This window comes from Eulemur rufifrons, chromosome 2 (assembly GCF_041146395.1).
Source record: "Eulemur rufifrons isolate Redbay chromosome 2, OSU_ERuf_1, whole genome shotgun sequence".
Lineage (NCBI taxonomy): Eukaryota > Metazoa > Chordata > Mammalia > Primates > Lemuridae > Eulemur > Eulemur rufifrons.
The window spans coordinates 87,849,582-87,877,000 of NC_090984.1; the positions used below are offsets into that span (position 1 = coordinate 87,849,582).

A 27,419-nucleotide genomic window follows, 5' to 3' on the forward strand; every position below is an offset into this window, starting at 1 on the left:
CCCGCCCCCGCCCCCAGCGAACAGAGCCGCGTCGGCCGCGGCGTCTGCGCCCCCTCTTCTCGGGCTTCCTTGTCGCCATGCCGCTCTACGAGGGCCTGGGGAGTAGCGGGGAGAAAACGGCGGTTGTGATCGACCTAGGAGAGGCCTTTACCAAGTGAGTGGCCGTGGCACCGGCTGCGGTCGGCCCGAGGGGAGAGTGGGTGGCTGAGCCCCAAGCAGAGCCCGGGTCCTCATCGCAGGCTCACAGGCAGCTCCGGGCCTCACCCTGTCTTCGCCCCAACTCTCTTGCAAATGACGGCCCTTATGATCACCTTGGGCGATGCGAATCCTGAGGACGACTGGTGGGGCGGTGGGGGTGTGAGTCCCAGAGAGGCCCCAGGAAGGTTCAGGAAAATAGCCCTCGCTGCCACCTCGGGTAATCACCCCAAACCGAACGGACCTTTTGGGATCGATCATCTATGCAGGGGATGACAGCGATGATCTAGACCCCGCTTACCCTGGGCTCAGCTGGTTAGGAAGGCAGCAACCGAATTGGAATGCTTGATGATGTTCCATCATGAAACATTTATTGAATGGAGCTTCTGTTGGTACTGGAAATACAAATATGTTTAAGACAGGCCTACTTGCTCCTCAAGTATAGGGAATCAAATTAGGGAGACTGGGCACATAAACAAAGAAGTGAAGCTCTATAGATAAGACTCTGGAAATCTTTTGTTGGCCCCCCTAAACTCTTAGGTTACGTTTAACATGTTTTAAAAGACAACTTGTAAACATGAGAATAGTGGTTCAGTCAACCTTTTGGATGGCAAGATCCCTTTAAGGACCAGATGAAAACCACAAATGCACAAATCTTAAGATATTTGCACACAGTTTCAGGGTTTGGCAGGGTCTTTGCACCCAAGATTAAGAGCCCTTGTACTGGGCTCCAGAGAGAAAAAAGTGACAGGCAATACATCAAATATATATGCGTATACACACACACGCACACAGTTTTGAAATGGAAACATTTGAAAAATCTTTGTGACCTCTAAGCATATTCTAACATAGAATAAGTATTTTAGTAACCATTTATTGAATAACTGGCCAAAAGAGCTTGTTTAAAAATTGGAGCTCAGGAGCTCCAGAATTGGATCAAACATAGTCCTTGATTATGACATTCTCTTACTGTTCTATGCAAGGTTTTCCCTTATTAATTTATGTTTTCTTGTTTATTTAAAAATTTATCTTAATAGCATGATAAATACCTTGAGGCTACTACTCAAAAATGTTTTGGCTGTACATTGAAGAAGCAGCAAAAAGAAATTAGACGGGATTATTGAAAATGAAAGCAGGAAGGTGATAAGATGAATATATGAAGTAAATAAAAGGAATTGAAGCTACTTAATGGGTTGCATGCTGAGGAATTTGAGGAGCACTAGTGCAAGTGAGCATGGAGATGGGAATAGTAGAAGATGGAGAGAGCTATTTGGGGGTAGGAAGAGAGTAGTACCAAAAACTAGACAAGACAGGAAGAGGCAATATTAAGACTAAACTAGCATGATGATCATTTTTAGCAAGTTTTTAAGCAGTTTTGTTTTACTAATATAAAAAATGGAAGTAGCTAAATATTCAACAAAAAATAATATTTTTAAGGGATGAAATATACAGTTTTAAAAATAATATCAATGAAGACTTAATATGGACAGCTTATTGTATGAGTTCACTATGTATGAAGCATGATAACTGTCAAATATGCATAGTTAAAAAAGTAGACTGGAAACAAACACACCAGTATGGAAGCTAATAATATTAGAATGAAGGAATTATGAGTGATTCATCTGAATGATATGAACTCACATAATATAGTACAGATCCAGAATTATAGAAATGTCTTGCCTAAAATTCAGCTAAAATTAAAAACTGAGGGGGAAGGAAATGTTGCCCTGAAATAATATAGTTGACCCTTGAACAGCACAGGTTCGGACTGTACAGATCCACTTTTATATAGATTTTTTGCAATAAATACAGTTGGCCCCCAGTATCCTGGGGTTTGCATCCGTAATCAAACGCAGGTCAAGAATACTGCAAGAATACTGTGAAACCTGCAGATATGGAGGGCTGACTGCGGGAATTGAATATGCAGATTTTGGCATCTGTGGCGGGGAGGGGTGGGGGGAGGTGGCCTAGAATTTATCGCCTGCAGATACAGAGGGATGACTACACACTGGTTTATTTCAGTGTCACTAATTTTAAATAATTTGATTTTTTCTTTTAATACAAAATTATTAATAGATGGTATTCTTAGTTTTTTGTGGGGAGGGCAGTCCCTTTGAATGCATCAAAGGTATTTCCAAATGTTTCTGTGACCGTTGTTTTGAAACAAATACAGTAATATTTAGAATTACTAAACACTAGTATGACAAATATTTAGAATTCTGTAAGTTGAGTGTTTCAATTTTCTATTTATTTACAGGTGTGGATTTGCTGGAGAAACTGGTCCAAGATGCATAATTCCTAGTGTGATAAAAAGAGCTGGCCTGCCTAAGGTATTTTTTAAAACAAATTAGCAAAATAAATACTGTACTATAAAGTATTTTTAAATATGACTTCAAATAAGATTGGTAGGAATAGTGCTAAATATGTAACTTGCTGCTATATTTCCAAGAGAACTTTTTAAAATCAACTTTGTCAAGGTCTAATTTGCATATCATAAAGTTATGATATATAGCCACCACTGCAATCCAATTTTAGAATATTTTCATTACCTCAGTAAGATCCCTAATTCCATTTACAGTTAATCCTCATTCCTGCCTCTAGCCCACCACTGATATGTTTTCTGTTTCTATAGATTTGCCTTTTCTGTACATTTTATATAAATGGAATCATATAATATCAAGAGAAAATTTATAGCCTTAGTGAAATACTTTTATAAGCCTAGTGTAACATAATCACTAAGTAATTTTATTCTTACCTTATTTAAAATGTGTCAGGCCTTCATTCTCTTATCTGTAGTTCTAAAATCCAAAGAAGTTTTTCTGAAAAACAAACTTTTTTTTTGACATGGAGGTCTCACTATGTTGCCCAGGCTAATCTTAAACTCCTGGACTCAAGCGATCCTCCTGCCTCACCAAAAAGTAGCTGGGATTACAGGCGCAGCCACCATCCCCAGCTCAAAAAACATTTTAGTAAGTTTCTTGCCAAAGCTTATTTGGCAAGTTAGAAATTACAACCAATAGAAAGAATAATTTGACATGCCATAAAATTCATCTGTTAAAAAATGAGATACAGGTCTTTCTGTGGTAACATTATACATTCATTCCTGAAAAACCTCTGTTCTGCAATATGATATATTTTTTAAAAAAACAAAGCAGGCTTATGGGAAAAATGAGGTTGGGGTAGACCATACCAAATCTCGTAATCAGAGGACTAGCAAAAACAATTACTGGTACCTTAGGGGAAAATCTAAATCTTGCCTGGCTGCTGAGTGTGAATATTAAAATAAAATCATAGATTGAAAATATTGGCCAGTGGGTGCTGAGACAAAGCAGATGGAAGCAAGATCTGAGCCAGTGGGACTGTTGTTAACTAGAGACTAGGAGGAAATATAGCCCAATAAAGTCATGCAAGAATGTACTCTGAGGAGGGACCCCTGATATAGGAAGTTGTTTAAATTTTCTTAAATACCTGAAAGGATATCTACCTGTGTGACTACGGAGTTGATGACTTTCTTTATCTTGAGGAAGGTTATAATTTTGCTATCATAATTTTAGCTTCCCTTGCATATCATGAACTAATACAGCTTTAACATTATACTAACATTACTTCTTTGTTTAGCAATTGCATATGTGTTTTATGAAAACATGTTGTACCAGAATAGACTAAATCATTGATTTATATTTGGCATTGGAATGCATCAGAAATCTTTTTAATTACACTTGATTAGGGAATCATTTCATTGATTTTAAAATTTTCTGCAAATCGTTGGACAAGCCAGAAATATAGTAGATATTTGTGGTATGATATTCAAAAATGTGATGGAAGTTCCTGTTTTTTAACTTTTCATGTAATTTTGCTTTATAATAATTAGCATTACTGTGTTACTAGATAGATTTTACTTTTACATTCTCATTGGTACTTTTCTTAGTGCTTTGAACTTTTATTTTCATTTGAAAAGACAAATGTATATGAAGATTACTTATATTTGACTATATATAGTTTGGAACCTTCTTTAAGCCACATAAAATGAAATTAGCCAAGCTGATAATGGTCTTTCATTTGAAAGAGTAAATGAAGAGAGGTTTGCCAATGATGCGTCATTGTGTTTAGAGCTTTCTGAGGATCATAAATGAAGCCCTTGTTATATATTAGTGTTGACTTGGCACTTGTGGTTTGGTAGTGTTTGCACATACTGCTTTAGTGCTAATGGTATTTGTTCTCATTTTTACAACATATATTTATGAACAACCTACTACGTTCCTGGCAATGTATCATTTGAAGAACAATGTATCAGACGCATGCCAAAAACAGTTCTTGCCCCATGGAACTTATAGTCTAACAGAAAGTTGAACATTTTATAAGTAATTAAGCATGGTGATGTTGCAAAAGGGAAGATATGAGTGCCTTAGGAGTGACTAATGGGGACTGAACCAAGTCTGGAGTATTTGAGGAAGCCTGTAATGCTTTTTACTGAATGCTGATTTTTGTCATCAGTCGTGCTAAAATGGTAAGTCAGATGGAGGGAAGATGCATATGAGTACAGCTTTTACCTATGAACACATGGTTCTATTACCACAAACCAAAAAATTTTATGATCTTAGATAAGCCATTTCTTGAGGATTTCTAATTTAAGATATTAATCTGTATTTAATTTTCATATCCTTAGTACAAATTGCTATTTATTACCAGAAAATGCATTGGTAAAAAAAACACATTTTAGTTTTAATCTGAGATTATTTTATTTATATAAATTAATCATTTTAATTTTTTACAGCCTGTCAAAGTTGTTCAGTATAATATTAATACAGAAGAATTATATTCCTACCTAAAGGAATTCATCCACATCCTGTATTTTAGGTAAGATGCAATTGCTTTTTGGGTTTTTTCCCCCTAGGTTGGGTTTTTTTGGTGTGTGTGATTAGATAGAATTTCCTAATGCCAGTCATAGTAATATTTGGTTGACACACAAAAAAAAAAAAAACCTTACTTTCACTGCAATTTTTACTTGCTTATTTTCAACCTTTTCAAAAATATATTTGAAGACTAGAAAACTAACAAACATAAGGAAATATTGAAAATCAAATGTCCACTAATAAAGGGGATTGATAATTAAATTACTATACACACATACAGTGAAACAGTGTGCATTCATTAAAAAAGAGTTCTGTATCTAAATTTAGTAGTACAGAAAGGTATTTTAGATATATTGATAACTGAAAAAAAGCAAGTTGAAGAACAACATCTATGGAATGGATATTTCTGTTAAAATATACACATACACATTCACAAGAATGAAAAATATACAAACTGTTCTCAGTGGTAGTTTCTGGGTAGTAGGAGTATAAAGTTCTTGTACTTTCCAAGTTAAAAATGTCTGTAGTGTTTAGAGTTTTGTGAGCATATATTACTTTTGTAACCTAATAAAAGAAAATCATTTTAATGGCTCAAATTAGTAATCATAGTAGGCAACATTAGTTTTCTGAAATGAATGAGTTAATAAAGTTCTGGCATAGTGCATGGCTCATAGTAAGAGGTCAGAAACATTATCTTTCAGGGGTAATAAAATGAAGATGTCTTTTCATCGTAAAGCTTCTTAAGCTAAGGCAGTATAATTTCTCTATTCTTATCAAATTGCATTACTTACCAAAATAAATACAAACTTTTATTTAATTTTAAAAAACAAAACTATCACTTTTCAGGCATCTATTGGTGAATCCCAGAGACCGCCGAGTTGTGGTTATCGAGTCGGTATTGTGTCCTTCCCACTTCAGAGAGACACTCACTCGTGTTCTTTTCAAATATTTTGAGGTACCTGTTTTTAAATCAAATGAGTAAATTGCTTTTGAAGTTGAAAGAAAAGTGATAAAATTCTTATTTGTCAGGGAATCTTTCTTCCCTTTTTTTGGTAGGGACTCAAAACTTAAACTACAATAGGTTCTCATTTTCTCTCTTTTATTGTAGATACTACACAGTTGAGGAACCAGATGACAGAAACCTTTTCAAATTGACCATTTATTTTTTTTCCTTAGTATGGTTATCTCATGCTTAATTAGCATTTCATACAACCCTTAGATAATTGGAGATTTTTTTAAATTAGTGCTTGTTATTTATTTTAATGTAGATTTTTTATTTGGGGACTTTTTCTCAGAATTAAAAGGTGTATTGTGTGCTGTCGAGTTTGTGATGTGTTTCTTGCCTTCTTTCTAGCTTCCACTGTTTAGTTATACTATTCTGAATTCTTAATTTTTTCATTTTAGGCCTTAAATTCCTTTTAAATACAGCATTCAGTTTCCCCCTCAGTGTAAGTGGGCATTGCCAAGAATGAGACTTCACAGCTTTCATTTTATAGGAGTCAAGATTATTTTAAGACCAAGAATATGTCTTAAGATTAATACATTTCAGAGTAGACCAGAATCTTTATTATTTAAATTTTTAAAAAAAATCTCTGCCTTGAAACAGTTTTTTTTCAGCAACGGGAAATGGAAGATTATATGAAATGTATTCAGTATGTAAGAAATTAAGCACATACAAATGTATTTTCTTACATACTGCTGAACTCAAAATATAACTAATACCAAAAATCACAATGTCTTTATGAGTTAAGGGCAGTTAATATTTCTAAGTTATATTTTAGTAAGGGAGGTACAGAGAAACAGGTTGCATAGCCTTCTGTACTTACTGACATCATAGGTTGAGGAATTTTGTTTGCAGTAGGGAGAACACAAAACAAAACAAGAAAAAGTCACATTAGCTTTCATCTGAATAATGTAGAAGATTCTTAAAGTTTTAGTTGTGTTTGTGTTAGTATCCTTGTCTTGTATATTACTAGAATACCTGCTGTATCTATTTAGATAAGGGAAATGTAGCCATTATTTTGTCTGCCACTTGATTATGGTGCACTTTCATATTTTGATTGGATGTCTGGTATGTGAGATGTCATCAGATTTGCAAATTCTCACTGAAAAAACTGTTAAACAGAGCTATTTTTGTAGTTTTGTTCTTTGGTTTAATTTTCACTGCTATATTATAGTATTTTAAAAATACAGTTCATATTATAAGTTTTGCAAATAAAGATAATCAAGAAAATTCTTTTTCTGTGTTTTCATCTCAATGGTAAAGGCATCTCTTTATTTTTTTAATTTAGCTTCTTCCTCTGAATTTATATTTTTGAGCCTCCTTTTTTATCTCTTTCAGTTTTCCCTTCCAAAAGAGATAGAACAAGAATTAATAAAAATGCTTCATAATTATCATTTTGGAATGAAACAACTTAGTTTAAAGTGTTTTTGTTTATTATAGTGTATTTTTGATTATTGACTAAATGATTATATTAATATGATTTATGTAAATAAATCAAACTAGTTCTTAATTTAGTGCTATAAAATGGTTGAATAGGTATGATATGATTTAATACAATTTTCCTGTGAATTTTTTCAAATATATTTTAATATAAGGCAGATACCTTCAGATATGGCACTTATTCTGGTTTTGTTGTTGTTTTGATTGTGTTGTTTTCCAGGTTCCATCCGTCTTGCTTGCTCCAAGTCATCTAATGGCTCTTCTGACGCTTGGAATTAACTCTGCCATGGTCCTGGATTGTGGATATAGGGAAAGCCTCGTGTTACCTGTATCTTTTTTGTCCATCAGCCAATTTTGCAGTTTTTATTCTACTTTAACTATAATAATTAGACTTACTACCAATGATTTTTATTGTACTGAACTATTTCAGGTTACCATATACAAATACAAATTACCATGTGGAAAAAGTTCACAAGATTGTAAGACTTTAGTTTTTATAGAAGTTGTCAAAAAAAAAAAAGGAAGTTGTCATAATGATTTGGTCCCAGTATATATTCCAGGAGCAGACCTTATGAATATTAAGTTTTCAAAAGAAACATCAGCTAATTAAGATGTGTCAAAGAAGTTGACTAGGGTAGGTTCTAGGAAAAAATCATATGAAGAGTAATTGGAGAAACTGAAATGAGAAAGTTCAATTAAGAAAAATTAAAACTTAATGGCAACGTGAAATCAGCCTTCATATAGCTGAAGGGCTTACTATAGAAAAGTGAATCCTTTTTTTTTCTCTCTTTAGAAGCTATCATGGAGGTACCATAGGGTTTATGAGCTTGGGTATTGGAATCAACTATATAATAAGTACGAATCTCAGCTATGTTTCTTACTGTTTTTGTGATGTTGGTCAGATAGCTTAGTCTCTCTAGGCTTCGATTTCTTTATCTATAAAATGAGGGTATTAATATTTCCATCTCATAGGAGAGGTGTGAGGGTTGAGTGAAGTAATGTATGTAAAGTGTTTAGCATAGGACCTGGCACATAGTAACTTGCTCAGAAAGTACTATTGTTTTTATATCATTCACCATAGAGAAGAGCTTACTAATAAGTTCCCAAAATGGAATTACTGACTGCATGAACTGGTATATTTCTTTTCATTGTAAACTTTTAAGCAGAGTATAGGTAAATGTCTCTTAGAATTGTCGCAGTGGACATTGCTTCATTGAAAAGGAGCTTAAAGTACATGAATGTAAGACTCTTGCAATTTTGAGATCTACGTGTATATTTATTAGAAGAAATATTCATGGGAAGAGAATAAAAAAATCATTAACTTCTAAGGAACTGAATCAGGCAGTAGTGTTTTAAATATCAAGTACTTTGTGATTAATTCTCAAAACAACCCTGCAACATGAGTGCTATTTTTCTCATTATGTAAATGAGAAAATTGAATATTGGGATAGTTAATTGACCAAAGTATATAAACATATAGCCAGGATATAAATTCATGTTTATATCCAAAGCTGATGCTCTTACCAGTATACTTTTTTTCCTTTTTATAAATATCGTAGTTAGAGAACACCAATCAAAACAATATGTAAAGTAAGGTAGCAAAGCCACGGTACAATATTGTCTACTGTCCTCTCAGCTCTGTCTAATAGAAATTAATGTGGGCCATATATGTAACTTAAAGTTTTCTAAAAAGCCACATTTTAATTGATTTATGTATGTATGTATCTAGGTATATGTTATTTATTTGTTTGTTTGTTCATTTAGATATAAGGTCTTGCTCTATTCCCCAGGCTAGAGTTCAGCGGCATCATCATAGCTCACTGCAACCTCAAACTCCTGGGCTCAAGTGATCCTTCTGCCTCAGCCTCCTGAGTAGCTGAGACTACAGTCACGCACCACTCATGGCCGGCTAATCTGAAGAGCTACATTTTTAAAAGCACAAATAAAAGAGTTGAAATGATTGATACATTTTATTTAACCCAATATATTCAAAATATTCCAATATACAATCAATACAAAAATTATAATGGGGTATTTTAGAGTTTTCTTATATTAAAGTCTAAATTTGATGTGTTGTTTACTCTTACAGCACATCTCAGTTCAGACTAGCCATATTTCAAGTGCTCAATAGCCACATGTGGCTAGTGGCTACTTTATTGGATGCCTCAGCCTTAACTGATGAATTGTGTGCATATATGTGTCTATTTTTATTCTGTTTTCTTTGGTGAAGCATATAAAAAAAGACTTACTCTTGGATTTTCTGTAACTCTTTTTAAAATAAGAAATAAGAATTTGTCACCAAGACCAGGTGCGGTGGCTCACACCTGTAATCCTAGCACTCTGGGAGGCCAAGGCAGGAGGATCTCTTGAGGTCAGGAGGTTTGAGACCAGCCTGAACAAGAATAAGACCCCATCGCTACTAAAAATAGAAAAAATTAGCCAGGCATGGTGGCATGTGCCTGTAGTCCTAGCTACTCGGGGGGCTGAGGCAGGAGGATCGCTTGAGCTCAGGAGTTTAAGGTTGCTGTGAGGCAGGCTGACGCCATGGCACTGTAGCCCAGATGACAGAGCAAGACTCTGTTTCAAAAAAAAAAAATTTTTGTCACCAAAGCTGATTTAGAACAACACTGCAGAAGGTGGGGAAAAGATCAAGAAAATCACGCTTTATCTCCCAATATAGTAATATCCTTGACTACTCTACAGATATATGAAGGAATTCCAGTACTAAATTGTTGGGGAGCGCTCCCCTTAGGAGGAAAAGCTCTTCACAGGTAAGTTTCTTGGAATTTAGCACATTATCTTCACATGTGCCACAAAAACAGATGCTAATCAGTTTATTAATCAGTGATCAATAGACGGCTTGTCATGTGGACATTTAATTTTCTATTTTTCATTAGCTTTGAATATTCATCTTTAAGAATAAAACCATTTTTATTTAAAGCATCATAATCTATTATGTTGTAAAAGTATCAAATAAGAAAAGGATATCAGTTGCAATATTTTAATTCCAGTAACTTTTTTTTTTTTAATTCAGAGAGTTGGAAACTCAACTGTTGGAACAATGTACTGTTGACACAGGTGCTGCTAAAGAACAGAGCCTTCCCTCAGTGATGGGTAAATTCATTTTAAGCTTTTTAAGAGTTTTACACTCTCTTTTCATTTCTTTCTTTAACTTATATTTTAGTTTTTGCCCGATTGCATAGTTATTCTCTTTTCCCTCCTACCACTCCAATAACATTGTTTGAATTATAAGGTCATCATTGAGCTCTTAATCACCAAATCCAGTAGTTTTGTGGTAGTCATCCTTTCTAGAACTTTTCACATTGTTGCTTATTGTGTACTCTTGAAATTCTTTCTTCCCTAAGCTTTCAGGATTCTTTTCCTTTATGGTTTTCTCTTTTTTTTTTTTTTTGAGACAGAGTCTCACTCTGTTGCCTGGGCTAGAGTGCCGTGGCGTCAGCCTAGCTCACAGCAACCTCAAACTCCTGGGCTCAAGCAATCCTCCTTCCTCAGCCTCCAGAGCAGCTGGGACTACAGGCATGTGCCACCATGCCTGGCTAATTTTTTCTATATATTTTTAGTTGTCCAGCTAATTTCTTTCTTTCTTTTTTTTTTTTTTTTTGTAGAGATGGGGTCTCGCTCTTGCTCAGGCAGGTCTCGAACTCCTGAGCTCAAACGATCCGCCCGCCTGGGCCTCCCAAGTGCTAGGATTACAGGTGTGAGCCACCGCGCCCGGCTCTTTTCTGGTTTTCTGTTATTTCTCTGAGTATTCTGTCTGGGTTTCCTTTGCTCTTGCTTTCTCTACTGTTATTTCCCTAGGAATCAGTTTTTTGTTTCTTCTTTCTTCATATGGGCTTTTTAAAGGTGCTTTGAACTGCTCCTATATATTACTGGGCCAGATCCTTCTTCTAAACTTGATATCCATATTTCTAACTGATTTATTAGATACAAACTAGGCATGTTACTAGGCACCTCAAACTTAAGACTTCCAAGAGTGAACACTTTATCTCTTTCCTCTTTTTTTTTTTTTTTAAATTTTTATTTATTTATTTATTTATTTTCTTTTTTTTTTTTTTTTTTTTTGAGACAGAGTCTCACTCTGTTGCCCGGGCTAGAGTGAGTGCCGTGGCGTCAGCCTAGCTCACAGCAACCTCAAACTCCTGGGCTCAAGCGATCCTCCTGCCTCAGCCTCCCTAGTAGCTGGGACTACAGGCATGCACCACCATGCCCGGCTAATTTTTTGTATATGTATATATTTAGTTGTCCATATAATTTCTTTCTATTTTTAGTAGAGATGGGGGTCTCACTCTTGCTCAGGCTGGTCTCGAACTCCTGACCTCGAGCGATCCACCCGCCTCGGCCTCCCAGAGTGCTAGGATTACAGGCGTGAGCCACCGCGCCCGGCCTATTTTTATTTATTTATTTTTTGAGACAGAGTCTTGCTCTGTTGCCTGGGCTAGAGTGCCATGGCATCAGCCTTCCTCACAGCAACCTCAAATGGCTGGGCTCAAGTGATCCTCTTGCCTCAGCCTCCTGAGTAGCTGGGACTACAGGTGCACACCACCACACCCAGCTAATTTTTTCTATTTTTTTATTAGAGACAGGGTCTCATTCTTGCTCAGGCTCATCTCGAACTCCTGACCTCAAGTGATCCTCCCACCTTGGCCTCCCAGAGTGCTAAGATTATAGGCGTGAGCCACCTTGACCAGCCCATTTCCTCCCTCTTTATCTTAATTAGATAAAGATAATGACATCTTCCTTATTTCCCATTTTAGAAACCTGGAAGTTATCAGATTCTTTCAATTTTCCCTCAGAAATCTCTTTGAAATTTTACCTGTTTTTTCCATCTTCCACACCACCTAACATCTAAAAACAAAGACACTGTTTTAATGTAGGCCCTCATTTTTTGCTTGGATTATTAAAGGAGCCTACTCTCTGGACTGATTTAGTCTATTTCACACTGTTAACAGGAATAACTTTCGACAAAATAAATATGATTACATCGTTCTTTTGTTTGAGAATGTTTGTTAGCTCCTACAGGTCAAAATCTAAATATCTGTTTGATATACAAGTTTCTTCACAATGTAACTTTATTTTCCCTCTTAGCCTTATTGTATCCTTTGTTCCTTATTTCAGCTACAGTAAATTTCTTATAGTCTTACAGGCACTGTGAGTCCTTGCACAACACTATGCCTTCATTTATTTTCTTTCTTCACTTGAGATGTTTTTCTTTGACTAGTTGGGTTTTTGATCCTTCTACATGACCCAGCTGGAATGTCATCTTAAATGTGAAGCCTTTCTCATCTTCCCGAGCAGAAAAGTTGTTCCTCACTCTGTTAAGCCCTCAGTAGTATTTATTATAGCACATATGATACATTGTCATTTGCCTGCTAACTTACTTGTTTCCCCCAGTAGAATTTGAGGATGTCTGTCTTACTTACTTTTCAGTCTGTAGCACCTAGTGTAGTGCTTGGGCACTGAATAAATGTTGGAAAGGAAAGGCAGGTTTTCAGGAGAGTAAGTCCTGCTTATCATGTTTTCCTATTGGTCCTTATTGATAGTTAATAGTAATTTTCATTCTGAAGATCTGATTATAATTTTCCTATTCCAGATAAACTTTGTTACCATTTTAGTATATCATGATGACAGTTAATTTATAAAAGGTCTCTTAGGATGATAAGTTCAGCGTAGTCTCCCAAGATGTTTTTAGTAAATAAAATATCTTTAAAACTGATTAGGGGAGGAAGGAGGAGGGGATGGGTGAAAACCTATCTAAGGGGTACAATGAACACTATCTGGGTGATAGGCACACTTATAACCCTAACTCAAGCATAACAAAAGTGATCCATGTCACCAAAAACATTTGTACCCCCGTAATATTTTGAAATAAAAATAAAAACCAATTATAACATTTCCTTAAAATTCTAAACCATACATTCTTGGATACTGTTTCTTCAGTCTAACTTTTTAGACTGATTCTAATCTTTCCTTCCTGTACTTCTGAAAGTCTGAGTCTGTGATAGTTAGTCATGCAGTCCTACTAAGTACACTGATTTGAAAGGTGTGCAATTTTAAATTATATACCAAAATGTTATGCTTTTTATTCACCTAAACTAATTTAAACTGAAATTTAAATGATTTTTCAGAGCCAGAGCTAGTGAATGCCTCGTTTTTATACCTCACTTACAAAATTTAAGTAATTGTGATTATTTGCTAAGATTAAGGTGCTCTTTCCCAAAGTAGAATCTACTCCTAGCTAAATTAAACTCTTTGTTTTCAAGCCTGTCTTACATTTGCCTAAAGAAAACTCTTTATCATATTACCAAGTTTCTTTAACACATGTCAGAATTTATTTGAATATTCCTAGAGAGGGTATTTAAGTTGTGGAATGCTGTGGTTTTTAATACTTAAATTGTAGGTTCTTATAATCAACTTACATTTCTCACATCTATTTATGGCCAGGTTTTATTTTTTAGGATATCTTTATCCTATTGTGAGATAAATTTTAACACTTGAGGATGTGAATCTTCAAACTTTTTTGATCACATACTGGCCCCAGAGGGAAAATAAAACTTTGAACATGTACCCTCAATCTGTATGTTTATTTATAAATTATATATTTACTAATACTACTATATTATGAAATATACAAAAATAAGAACTTGGAAAGGATGAGATATTAAAGGTAAAATAATAATTCTAAATTCATACTAATGGTAAAACATTTTTGCTCTCTCTCAAAGGTAGTGTAAATATCCTTTTTTTAAAAAAAAAATTGTGGCTTAACATTTGGAATGTACAGTTTTTAAGTTTAACTGATTTTAATGCTTAGTTTCAGTGCTCAGAACCAAAAGATATAGCTGACAAGATATGTAGATCAAGGTAGAAGAAGGGCATAATTATGCTTATTACGGTTCATTTTTCAGCTATACATTTCTGTCTTCCCTGATGTCAATAATTTGTTCTTATAAATCAAAATATTTTTACATATTTAACAATGGATTAAAAATTCATAGTTTAGAAGACTTTAAATTTAGTTAAGAAAATTTTGGTTTTAAATCTGGGAACGACACCAATTGGACATCAGACTGAGGTGGGGGGTGGGGGAGGGGATGGGGGTATGCCTACACAATGAGTGCATTGCGCACCTTTGGGGAGTGGTAACACTTGAAGGTGCTGACTCGGGAAGGGGGGGTGGGGAAGGGAGGGATATATACCTCATGATGGGTGCAATGCGCACGACCTGGGGAACAGACACGCCTGGAGCTCTGACTTGGGGGGAAAGGCGGTACAGGAGCAACATATGTAACCTGCAATTCTGTATCCCCCATAACAAGATAAAATAAAAAAAAAAAAAAAAAAGAAAATACACATACTTAACTTTTTATGACTGTTTGAATTCCTTGTTTAAATTGAAAATGTTTATTATTTTCAATGGAGCACAGGTAGCACAGAATCAATATGTTTTATAACCATGTAAATATATTAAAAACATTGTAGATTTGGTTGACTTCATTTGTGTATGTGTTCTATAATATTTTATTTTCAAAAACCTAAAACATGCAAATTTTTAATTCCTATTAAATATGGGTTTTGCACACATAAAAAAAAAAAAAGAAAATTTTGGTTTTGAGTCTAACTCAGAAAATGAGATTTTGGCAACAAAATCACATAACAATGATAACATATCCAAACATCCATCTTCAAAATGCTCTCTCTATCGCATAGCTTTCTGTAAATAGGTACTTTCTCACTCATTTTTTAAAATGTCACCTTTATCTTAAAGGACAAGATTAAAAGACTGTGTGATTCTTTTTAAAAATGTGTATTAATTAGGTTAGCATATTACTGAGAGCTCTTTATTATCACAGGAAAGATAAGCAAACTTTGAACTTCACTTTTTTGCTTCAGTTTTTGTCTTGGCTTTGAATGATGAAATTTCTTCCCTAAAAATAAAGTAAATTTTTCTATTAGGCTTTGAAAAAATTGATTGTTATATTTTTTAAAATTTTGCTGAAATGGGAAATAGAAATGGAAATATAAGTTAATAAACTGTTTTTAATTATTATTAAAGTTCTATAATTCTAAATAAAATTTTTGTTTTAGGTTCAGTACCAGAAGGTATCTTAGAGGACATTAAAGGTAAACTAAGTTATCATTTTTGTCTCTTTCATCCTTAAGTGTTAGTTTGGAGGGCATATGTTTCTAAATATTTACACAGATAGAAAATATACTTGTAATATCCTAAAAATATTTAATATATAGGCTATGAGATAATGTAAATAAAAATTCTAATTTTTTCAGACTTATGGAAGTTCTGACATTCTTGATATGTTAATGAAGCAGCTTCTCAATTGTATATAGAGTATGTGGGGTTATTAGGAAACTAGTAATTTGTACATTAGGAAATCACAGTTAAATTGCTTAAGAAAGCCACTGGTTTGATGTTGCATAATGTTTTTTAGTCTAGTTTTCTTCATACATTTTTATTAGCTTAGTTATTTTACAGACTATTCAAAAATTCTAAAATTGGGACCAAAGTACTACAGCATATTGAATTCATTTTAATAACATATTGCTTAACTTTGCTAGACTGAATTTTTTTTTTTTTTGAGACAGACTCTTGCTTTGTTGCCCGGGCTAGAGTGAGTGCCGTGGCGTCAGCCTCGCTCACAGCAACCTCAGACTCCTGGGCTGAAGCGATCCTCCTGCCTCAGCCTCCCGGGTAGCTGGGACTACAGGCATGCGCCACTATGCCCGGCTAATTTTTTCTATATATATTTTTAGTTGGCCAGATAATTTCTTTCTATTTTTAGTAGAGATGGGGTCTCGCTCTTGCTCAGGCTGGTCTTGAACTCCTGACCTTGAGCGATCCACCCGCCTCGGCCTCCCAGAGTGCTAGGATTATAGGCGTGAGCCACCCCGCCCGGCCTTAGACTGAATTTTTATGATAAGAGTTCATATTGGGTTTTCTGGCATTTTTATTCACTAAAAGGAAATGCATTTAAGATATAATTTAATGTTTCTTAGTACTTAAAATGTCATTAATATCAATAATTCTGAATATTTAATAAAAAATTTAGACAATAATTGATTTTAGAGTTAAATTGGACCTGGAAATAACTGGGTACTATTGGGCTCTGAAATATTAGATGATTTGTTCATTGTCACATAAGTAGATAGGGGTAGAGCTAGTGCTGTAAAATAGACCTTGCTCTTCATTATTTTGATTTCATATGTGCACTTAGTAAGGATTGCAAACTAATCTTTTTGGAAAGCAATCTAGCCTGTTTATTAAAATTGAAAGTGTGCATCCCATTTAAAAGGGGGATGTTGAATGAAGTTTGATAACTTCACAATAAGGGATACCATGTAGCTGTTAAAAAGGAACTAGATGTATTGATTTGGAAGAATGTCTGTATGTTAAGGAGAAAAGCATGTTGCTGAATAATATGTGCAGTAGGAACCTATTTTGGTTAAATACACAACACGCATACATAAATTTATTATATATTACATATGTAATTACCAAAACTTTTTTCAAATTATTTAAAAATTCTTAAGTGTAATTTATCTGTTCTTGGATTTTTAATTCAATATAATTTGGTTGCACCTGCCTCTGCCAAGTATATATATAAGATCTTTTTTTTTTTTTTTTTTTTGTCGAGACAGAGTCTCACTTTGTTGCCCAGGCTAGAGTGAGTGCCCTAGCGTCAGCTTAGCTCACAGCAACCTCAAACTCCTGGGCTCAAGCGATCCTACTGCCTCAGCCTCCCGAGTAGCTGGGACTACAGGCATGCGCCACTATGCCCGGCTAATTTTTTTCTATATAGATTTTTAGTTGTCCATATAATTTCTTTCTATTTTTAGTACAGACGGGGTCTTGCTCTTGCTCAGGCTGGTCTCGAACTCCTGACCTCGAGCGATCCTCCCACCTCGGCCTCCCAGAGTGCTAGGATTACAGGCATGAACTACCGCGCCCGGCCTATATATGAGATCTTGATGGCCAGGTATTATGCTTAGATAGTTATGAGGACTTCAATAAAACATAAAATGTGTAAGTAGCTTTAGCACCTAATATACTGTCTAGCATACAGTATATTGTGGATTTTGAACAAGTGTTTTCAATTAGTAAATGAAATTCACTATATAATATATTATGAAAAGAATTTGTATTATGACTAACGTGTTTTATAAGTAATTCAACCAAGTTGTCAGATATCTTGCATTCAACATCAATTTTATCTCTACTTTCAAAAATTGATTTATTCCTTAACTATTTCTGAAATAGTTTTTGAAGTAGCTTATTATAAAAGGTACTTTGCAATAGATAGAAACTCTAAAAGAGTTAAGTGTTCAAAAATGCAAAAATACAAAATGATGTAGTGGTAGTGGTTGTGTTGGGGTGTACTAAGTTGGAGAAACAATCATAACAAAATGCCTTAAACTAAGGAGTGTTACACTGCAACAAAGAGCAAAATTTAGCTTTGGGTTCTGACCAACCAAGATTTTTTTAAAAAAAGGAATCAGATAGAAAGAGAGAGAAAAAACCTGGTTCAAAGAAAACATCCTCTTCAATTAGAACAGCTACATTTTATGCTGCTAAAATTTATTTTCATTTGGTACTGTTTGTACATGGGATATCAAACAACATGCTAGTTTCCCTCAAAGGTGATTTTTTTTTTTAATGAGGTTTTATAGAAGGTGAATATGCAGTTGTCTTCTGACTCCTCAGTGAATGAAAATTTTTTTTATTTGTGAATAAATTGTCATAAGCTTACTAAAGACAGGAATAGAGTTTATAAAAGCGAAAGGAGTGGATGATTATTAGCATGTTCATTTGGACAGAATTGTTTTAACTGGGGTGTACATTCACTGCATTCAGTTAATCACTGGCCATAACAAGGTCTTCTTTTCTTTTTTTCTTGAAGTACGTACTTGTTTTGTTAGTGATCTGAAGCGTGGACTGAAAATCCAGGCAGCAAAATTTAATATCGATGGGAATAATGAGGTAAGTTAAAAATAAATGTATTCTCTTTTTTCAGAGGTTACAACATGTGTGGACTTATGTTTATGATACTTATATTTCAGCGTCCCTCACCACCTCCAAATGTTGACTATCCATTAGATGGAGAGAAGATTTTACATGTTCTTGGATCAATCAGGTTAGATCTTAATTTTTATAAGCAAAATAGTAAACTACAATATAAAAGAAATTTTGGGCTTTTAAAAATATTGGTATAAGCCTTTCTTTCAGTATTGCCATTTAACAATTGTTTTTCATTAAGCCTTATCATTCATGATTAATTTTATTCAGCTTTTTAAGTTTTTTAAAACTTTAAAAAATATTCTTTCCTGTTCATCAGAGTCATTCAGAATTAGTTTAATTGATGAAACTAACCATTCTTTGGGGTGTAGTAGGAAGTATGATACCTTAAAGCAGACATAATTTGTTTAAGATGTGTACATTTAAACAAACCAAAAAAAAAAAAAAAAGGCATTAGGAAGCTTTTGCTGTTTAGGACAAAAGAGTAAGTACCCCAGGCTTTGTGGTCCGTATGGTCTCTGTTGCAGCTACTCAACTCTATAGCTGGAGTACAAAATCAGCCATAGACAATATGTAAATGAATGAGCATGGCTGGCGTGTTCCTGTAAAAATTTATTTGCAAAAATATGTGGTGGGCTGGACTTAACTTGCAGGTTTTAGTTTGCTAACTCCTGCTTCAAAATTTTGTTTCGGCCGGGCGCAGTGGCTCACGCCTGTAATCCTAGCACTCTGGGAGGCCGAGGCGGGTGGATCGCTCAAGGTCAGGAGTTCGAGACCAGCCTGAGCAAGAGTGAGACCCCGTCTCTACTAAAAATAGAAAAAAATTACATGGACAACTAAAAATATATATATATAGAAAAATTAGCCGGGCATAGTGGTGCATGCCTGTAGTCCCAGCTACTCGGGAGGCTGAGGCAGGAGGATCGCTTGAGCCCAGGAGTTTGAGGTTGCTGTGAGCTAGGCTGACACCACGGCACTCACTCTAGCCCGGGCAACAAAGTGAGACTCAGTCTCAAAAAAAAAAAAAAATTTTGTTTCGTTAGAATGAATGCAGTATTCCAAATATATTCAATCCTTAGGATCCATTCGTAATTTACCTTTTACTATTCATTTGATTATTCTGTCTGATGATAACAATACAAGTAGTTGTTAAAGACATCTAATTATATTGTCTACAATGTAATTTCTGTTTATACCCCAGCTTTAGAAAGTTTGTATTATAAAAATTTTCTTTGTAAAATATAAGATCAGAAGATGCACATAAAATAATTGTTATGTAACATATTGAAAATCTTATTAGATTTTGAGATAGTACAGAGGTTGAGATATTGAAATGATAAATATAAATACATTTGAAGTTATATGTATTAACTTCACAAATATGTATAAATATATGTGAAGTTAAAGATGGTAGGATGGGGGAAGGAAAAAAGTGAGAATGTAACTTTTTGGGGTAGTTATTTTTGTATCCTTTTTATCTCATTCAAGTTATATTCATTAAATTACTATTTTAAGTTTTCTCGTGATTGTTTAGTGGAGCCCAGAATAAGGAATTTCAGCTAATATGGAATTTTTGGTTACTAGGTAATAGGAAAATACATTACAAATAAAGGAAGCCACTATGTCTAACATTCCAAACCAAATTAATTTACAGTTGTTTGCTAACATGTTTTCCTTCCAAAAGTTCTCAGTCCACTGAAAGCTTCTAATTAGATACAATCTCAGTCAGTAGTTGGTTGGTAAATCAAAAGAAAGGTTATTTAAAGTAAAGAACCATTTTTAAAAATTATGTACTAAACATTTTATTTTAACTTAAAATTTATAAATGTGTGATTATTTACCAAACATTTTTCTAAGAATAAGTCTGCTCAGAGAGTTCTGAGTTAAATTTTTACTAACTAGTAATAGTAATTAATGATTTATGATTTCCAGTTTTATTTTAAGTATGGTGAGAACTTAAAGTTACCATGAATCAGTCTTGGTACAAAATGCTCCTAATTATTTTCTTCTAGACTTTTACAGTTGCCTCACCTATATTAAAAAGATTTTTAAAAACTATTTTGTCTTTCCAAAGCATTCAACATAGTTTTCATAGAAAGAACAACTTGTTTTCTACCTTAATATTTCATTGATTAAGTAATGGGGTGGGGAACCTCGAGCCTTCTGATTTCAAGATTGTTCTTTTTTAAGCACCAAAGGAGGCAAGAAAATCTTCATCTTTCTCTGCTGCACCCTTTTAATAAAAGGATTTGTTATGTAAAATTTGGATTCAGTCAAAAGACCACACTTTTAGGACCAGGAAGTCCATGTGTTTCCTTAAGGCTGCAGGTTCCCTAGGGTTGAGTCATGAAGAGAATTCCATGTTTTTTTTTTTAATGGCAGAATTTCAGGTTTTGAAAAGTATTTTTAAAAGGTTTAAAATAGTACACATAATATCCTAATTTTTTAAAAAATAGAGTTTATATACATATATATAGTTAGTTTTATGTTTCATTGGTTAGGATTTGGTTTGGCCACAAGTTATATAAACCCGAAGATAGTGGCTGTAACAAGATAGAAGTTTGTCTCTCATTTAAAAGAAGCTTAGAGGTAAATAGTCTAGGGATGGTATGACAACTCCAATCAGAGACCCAAAAATCCTTCCATCTGTCATCTCTGGGATGTAGCCCTTGTCCTTGGGGTTCAAGATGGCTGCTGGAGTTATAGCTGCCATGTCTGTGTCAAGCAAGTGGTCCTAAAGAAATGCTTCCTCTCCTTTTTAAGGAAACTTTCTAGAAGTCCCACTCACTTCTGCCTCCATTTCACTGTCTGATACTTAACTACATCTAGCTCCAAGGGAGCCTGGTAAATACAGTGTTTTAACTGGTGAGGTGGGGGTGGAGAGCACAAGATATACAGCTTGAAATAGGGTTTTATCTTTTTTATTTTCAAATTATAGATTAACAGGTGTTTAATATTATAAAAGATAATAGAGAAGTCCTGTGTAACTTCTCAGTTTCCCCCAATGGTTACATCTCATATAATAACTGCAGCACAATATCAAAACTAATAAATTGGCATTGGTATAAAGTATATGTATAGTTCTGGGTAATTTTATCATGTATAGATTTCTGTGATCTATAACAATCAAGATAGAGAACTATTATAAGATACAGAAATAAAAATGTTGCTTAATCTCAAAAGCTGAATATCTAGAAACAGACTAGAACAGTGGTTGCAAGGGAGAGGAGGGGAAGGAAATTGGGAGAAGATCAAGGACACAAACTCTTGTAGTCATGTAAGATAAGTCTAGAGATCTATATACAGCATGATGAGTATAGTTAATACTATTGTGTTGTATGCTTAAAATTTGCTAAGAGTAGATTTTAGGTGTTCTTACCACACACACAAAAAAGTAACTATATGGAAGGTGAAGGGTAGGTTACTTTGGTTGACTGTAGTAAGCATTTTACTATGCATATGTATATCAAAACATCATGTTGTATGTCTTAAATATATGTAATGAAAATATATATATAACTATTTCATCACCATAAAGATTTTCCTCATGCCACCCAAAAATAGAGTTCTTTAAATTTGATAAGAAACGGGAAAATGGAAAATGGATGTCTTACTAGGCAGCTCGCAATCCTTGTCATATATTATTTTTAAAAATAGACTGGGCACAGTGGCTCACACCTATAATTCCAGCACTTTGGGAAGTGGGAGGATCACTTGGGGCCAGGAGTTTGAGACCAGCCTAGGCAACATAGTGAGAACCTTGTCTATACAAAAAAAATACATAAAAGACAAAAAAAGAAATGCAGGGGGTAGGATATGTTTGTTTGTTTTTAAAACTCTTGTATCACTAACTAATCTGCTTGTTGAATCTTACTAACTTTTATGGAATACTGTTCCTTTTCTGTTATTAGGCTTGGGGAGGTGTAGCTGGACATAAAATATATGTAAATCTATACATAATAATAGTAATAGCTGATATTTAGGGAATGCCTTCTATGTGCCAGACCTGTCCGATTAACTCATTGAGTCTTTGCTTCAACCCCTGTGAGGCACGTACTGTTATTCTTCCCAATTTACAAATGAGAACACCTTGTATTTTAATAATTATTCTGCATTAATATAGTACTTAAAAATATTGTGTCAACGAAACTAATAGTGTATTCTGTATCATATTTTGTGACACCAACAAAGCACTCTCTTTTTTAAATCTTATTAGAGATTCAGTTGTGGAAATTCTTTTTGAACAAGATAACGAAGAGAAATCAGTTGCCACTTTAATCTTGGATTCCCTTATGCAGGTATTTTATCAACAGCCTTTAAAATTTTTTAAATGTTATTTTCTGTATTTTTACTTTAGCCATTTTAGGCAACTAGCAGTGCTTGTCATATATTATTTTTAAGAACAAAGAAATGTGCAGGGGGTGGTTTGTTTTTAAATCACTTATATCAATAATCTACTTGTTGAATATTACTGACTTTTACAGAATACCATTTCTTTTTTTTTTAACTTTTTATACTTTGTAAACTTCTATGTTAAATTTTGTAGTTAATGAGATTTGCTTGGGTTCTTGAGAGAGATACCTGTAGCATTTCAAACCCAGGGATAATGAGTGCCAAGGGCATGAGATTTTTTCAGAGCGGGTATACCAGATTTCTATTTTGTACCTAGCGTGGCTTATGGTTCCTTTAAATTTAGGTTTCTATAGTATTGAATTTTACATTCCACAGGGCATATGGTAATATGTCTCTTGTGTAATGACTTTGTAACCATAGAACTCCACAGAAATACCATTACCTTGGAAGACACTGTCTACCTCTAGGGCTCTGCTCAGTGAAGGACCTTATCATTCCTAATTCTTAGAGAGAACTGATGTGGAAACATAATTTTTCTAAGAGTGTTATGTTCCCACAACTGGCTCTGGGCATAATAATGAAGATAACACCTTAGAAAAATTAAGTTTCTACATACTTTCCTTACTAAAAAAGAAAATTTATTTCTCTCATGCTCTTTGCCCAACTTGGTCATTCTACCCTGAAAATGAGAACACTCACATATTATTGCTATATGCCCTGTGTAATTTAAAATTCTATACTATTAGATTTTAAAATACTTTAAAATATTTGAAGTTCTGTGTATACATTTAGTAGTATTATCATGTTGGTTATATTAGCTGCATGAAAGAAACCTCGCTGTGGCCTTTTTTGTAATCAAAATGATCACTTGTTTAATCTGTACTACATACTTCTGTATATTTTCTTTATGTTGTTTTTTCTTTTTTTTTAATGTCTCTTGAGTCATATGTATATTTTCTTAAGTCTAGCCAAGCATTATTTATCCAGTTAAAGATAAAGCCTTTCTTTTCTTTCTCTTTAATAACAGTGCCCAATAGATACCAGGAAGCAACTAGCAGAGAATTTGGTAGTCATAGGTGGCACATCTATGTTGCCAGGATTTCTCCACAGATTGCTTGCAGAAATAAGGTATTTGGTAGAAAAACCAAAATATAAAAAAACACTTGGCACCAAGACATTTCGAATTCATACTCCACCTGCAAAGGCTAATTGCGTGGCCTGGTTGGGAGGTAAGAATTTCGTTTTTAAAATGTAATGATTATATAATAATTGGTTCTTGAATGATATTACTAATGGATAGAATAGGTCATCCGTGTTCAAAATTGTCCATTTAATAAATAAAACTGTTAAATACCTATTTCTCTTGGCATTTGCACTGTGAATTAAAGTAAACTTCTTCATCCAATTAAAGTCATGCCTTAGAATAGTGAAAGCTATGAATTTATTCCCATGTTGCTACCATTGCTCAAAACATTTGTTTGAATGGCTTCCAAAGCTAGTAAGCCACACTGAAAATTGGTCTCTTTATTTCATAATTATACTTTGTTTGCAACTGAGTTTATTGAATGTTTTAAGTAATGATAGTTTCACTGAAGTAAGAAAATAACCTAGTAAGTACAGCTGACCCTTGAACAACACTGTTTGAACTGCAAGGGTCCGCTTACACACAGATTTTTTCCAGTAAATATAATGGAAAATTTTTTGGAGATTTGCAGCTATTTGAAAAAACTCACAGATGAACTACACATTCTAGAAATATCAAAAAAGTTAAGAAAAAGGTATGTCACAAATACATAAAATATATGCAGATACTATTCTGTTTATGTGTTAATTGACTGTTACTGGTAAGGCTTCTGGTCAACAGTAGGCTATTAGTAGTTAAGTTTTGGGGAAGTCAAAAGTTACATGTGGATATTCCACTGCTGAGGTGGGGCAGTGGGGCAGTCCATGCCCCAACTCCTGTGTTGTTCAAAAGTCAAATGTAACTACTTTGAAGGGAAAAACTTCATGAATGTGACATTTGTAAATATTTTGATCTGTGTTTTACAATGCAGTTAGAGCTAGTAGAGCTGGTAGTTATCAGGATCATGTATTCAGAGAGAGAAACAAGTATTGAGATTTTTAAATGAATATTGTATTTTTACTTGTAAAGTAGAATTTGATTAAAATGTAATTTTGATCTTGGACAAATGGATTTAGTAACTAAATTATTTTTTAAAGACTTCCTGTGGGTCTGTATAAAATCTTTACTATAATCTTAGAATGTTATAATGATTCTTACTTGGTTTTGCAGTGCTGTTTATTTTATTTATTGACATGTAACCTTCGAATAGTGGCAAAACAAAACAAAACAAACAAAAACCCCAAAAACCTGAGGGGTCTTATTGATTGTATTTACATAAAGTTGAAAATACTTTCCATCTCACTCTACCTCACTTGCATTTAGACACAATAATACTTGTTATCATATTCACTACATGCTGCTAAAGGCATGTAATTTACTTTCAATACAGGAGTTATGGTTTACTCATTTATTCAAAATATAAGCTACAGAACAGCTTAACTGGAATTAATTGAATAGTGTGACTATGCGTTGCTGAATTTTACTAGTCTACTCTTGTCATCTAGTGAAGTAGATGTATATGTACATAAAGATTTCTGGTAAAAGTTTTCATCTCAGCTATAAAAATATTTTTATCACACAGGAGCTATTTTTGGAGCATTGCAAGATATACTCGGGAGCCGTTCAGTTTCAAAGGAATATTATAATCAGACAGGTCGTATACCTGATTGGTGTTCTCTCAATAATCCACCTTTGGAAATGATGTTTGATGTCGGGAAAGCTCAGCCACCTCTGATGAAGAGAGCATTTTCCACTGAGAAATAAAAGTTTGATTAAAATTCAGCTTTCCTTCATTTCTCATATTTAATTGATTACAAGAAAATTGTACAAAATATGTAGGATGCTTTGTTATAGGTGACTATAGTCAAAGTGAAAGCACTTCCTTGTTTACTCTTTGCATCAATATGTAATGCTTTTGACTTTGTTTCCCTTGTGTAGTGGTAAAATGGTAGCTGATGCTTATGAGACTTACTGTATTTGTATCAATAAAATATAGTAGGACAGTTTAATTTTGGAAGTTTGTTACATAGTCCATTTTTCAGAAAGAATAACAACACTGTCCCTGCACAGTTCACATAATCTGTCCTGGGCATGGGAGACTCCACTAATTTTATTATTTTCAGCAATTATTTCATTTAAAGCATGAATAGTGTTAACCAGTACCAGTGATTTCAAATATTAACATTGGTCTATTTTTTTTTAATTCTTCACTTTGGTACTTAATGTCCATGTTATTATAATGTTGCTTTTCCAAAACTATATTTGATCCTTTGTACCGAGAATGTTTGGTAACATAGGCATATTATTAGGCAAAGTGGAAATTTTTAATTTTAGTTTCTTTTATGAATAATTCTACATTTGTAAGGAAAAAGATATTTCATTTCTATGTAGAGTTACAACTGCTTTATAAACATGTACGCATACTATCATTAATCTTCGCTTTTGTGTTTTGTATCTTCTCAGGGCAGGGGTTCTTTGAAATATGTACTCAGTCATTGTTTAACTTTTATTTTTGTTTTTCTTCATTTGTTTTTAATGAACTACCTCTTGTTGAAATTTCGCTGGTTTCATTCTTTCTAGGTACCCGTGCCCCCTAGGCCTACTACTTCTATAACACCCTTTCCCCCAAAGTAGTGATCTTTCTCTAAGTGCATTATTTATAACTGAAGCACTTACAACTGTTACTTTGTAATCATTTCTATACAGGTTTTATCTTCCTTTCTGGAATATATACTCCATTGCAACAAGGCTCTTCTATTTTTTAACTTTGAAATCTCAAAGTAAGGTTACCCGGAATAGGTGTACCATGAATTGTCAATTGTATGGATTTACGATTTTGTTTCCATTATCTCTTTTTGCAGTAAACATAATTTCAAAATTCTCTGCTTTGCATTCATATTTACCTTGTCATTTGTTGTATTTACATTATTTATGAGAAGTTTTTCATCATTGAATAATATGAAAAACAAGATCTGTGACTGAAAAAGAGATTTAAACTAGGTATCAAGTGGCAGGCACCTAGTGGCTGAGGTTAAGGAATGTAGCCCTCTGTTATTTGTTGAATTGTGTCCCACAAAAAGATATGTTGAAATCCTAACCCCTATACCTGTGAATGTGACCTTACGTGGAAATAGAGTTGCAGATGTACTCAAATTTAGGTGAGGTCATTAGGGTGGGCCCTGATCCAACATGACTGATTTCCTTATAAGAAGAGGAAAATGCCATGTGAGAGATACACAGGGAGAACACCATGTGATGCAACAAGTCAAACCAAGGAACCCCAAGAATTGCTGATGACACCAGAAGCTAAAAGAAAGGCACAGAAATAAATTCTTCAAGAGAGCTTTTGAGAGTATGGCCCTGCTGACACCTTGATTTCAAGAAGTCTGAAACAATAAATTTCTG

The 27,419-nt window shown here is 34.1% G+C and overlaps 1 protein-coding gene across 1 annotated transcript; it reads left to right on the forward strand.

Moving 5' to 3' along the window:
• On the forward strand, positions 1 to 27,419 carry ACTR10 (actin related protein 10). Its single transcript, XM_069464991.1, has 13 exons — positions 1 to 154; positions 2,453 to 2,525; positions 4,970 to 5,052; positions 5,895 to 6,003; positions 7,712 to 7,819; positions 10,195 to 10,262; positions 10,526 to 10,605; positions 15,598 to 15,633; positions 18,423 to 18,502; positions 18,583 to 18,656; positions 22,755 to 22,836; positions 23,919 to 24,120; positions 25,597 to 27,419. The coding sequence occupies exons 1-13, from the start codon at positions 78 to 80 to the stop codon at positions 25,776 to 25,778; spliced, it is 1,254 nt and encodes a 417-aa protein (XP_069321092.1). The 5' UTR covers positions 1 to 77; the 3' UTR covers positions 25,779 to 27,419.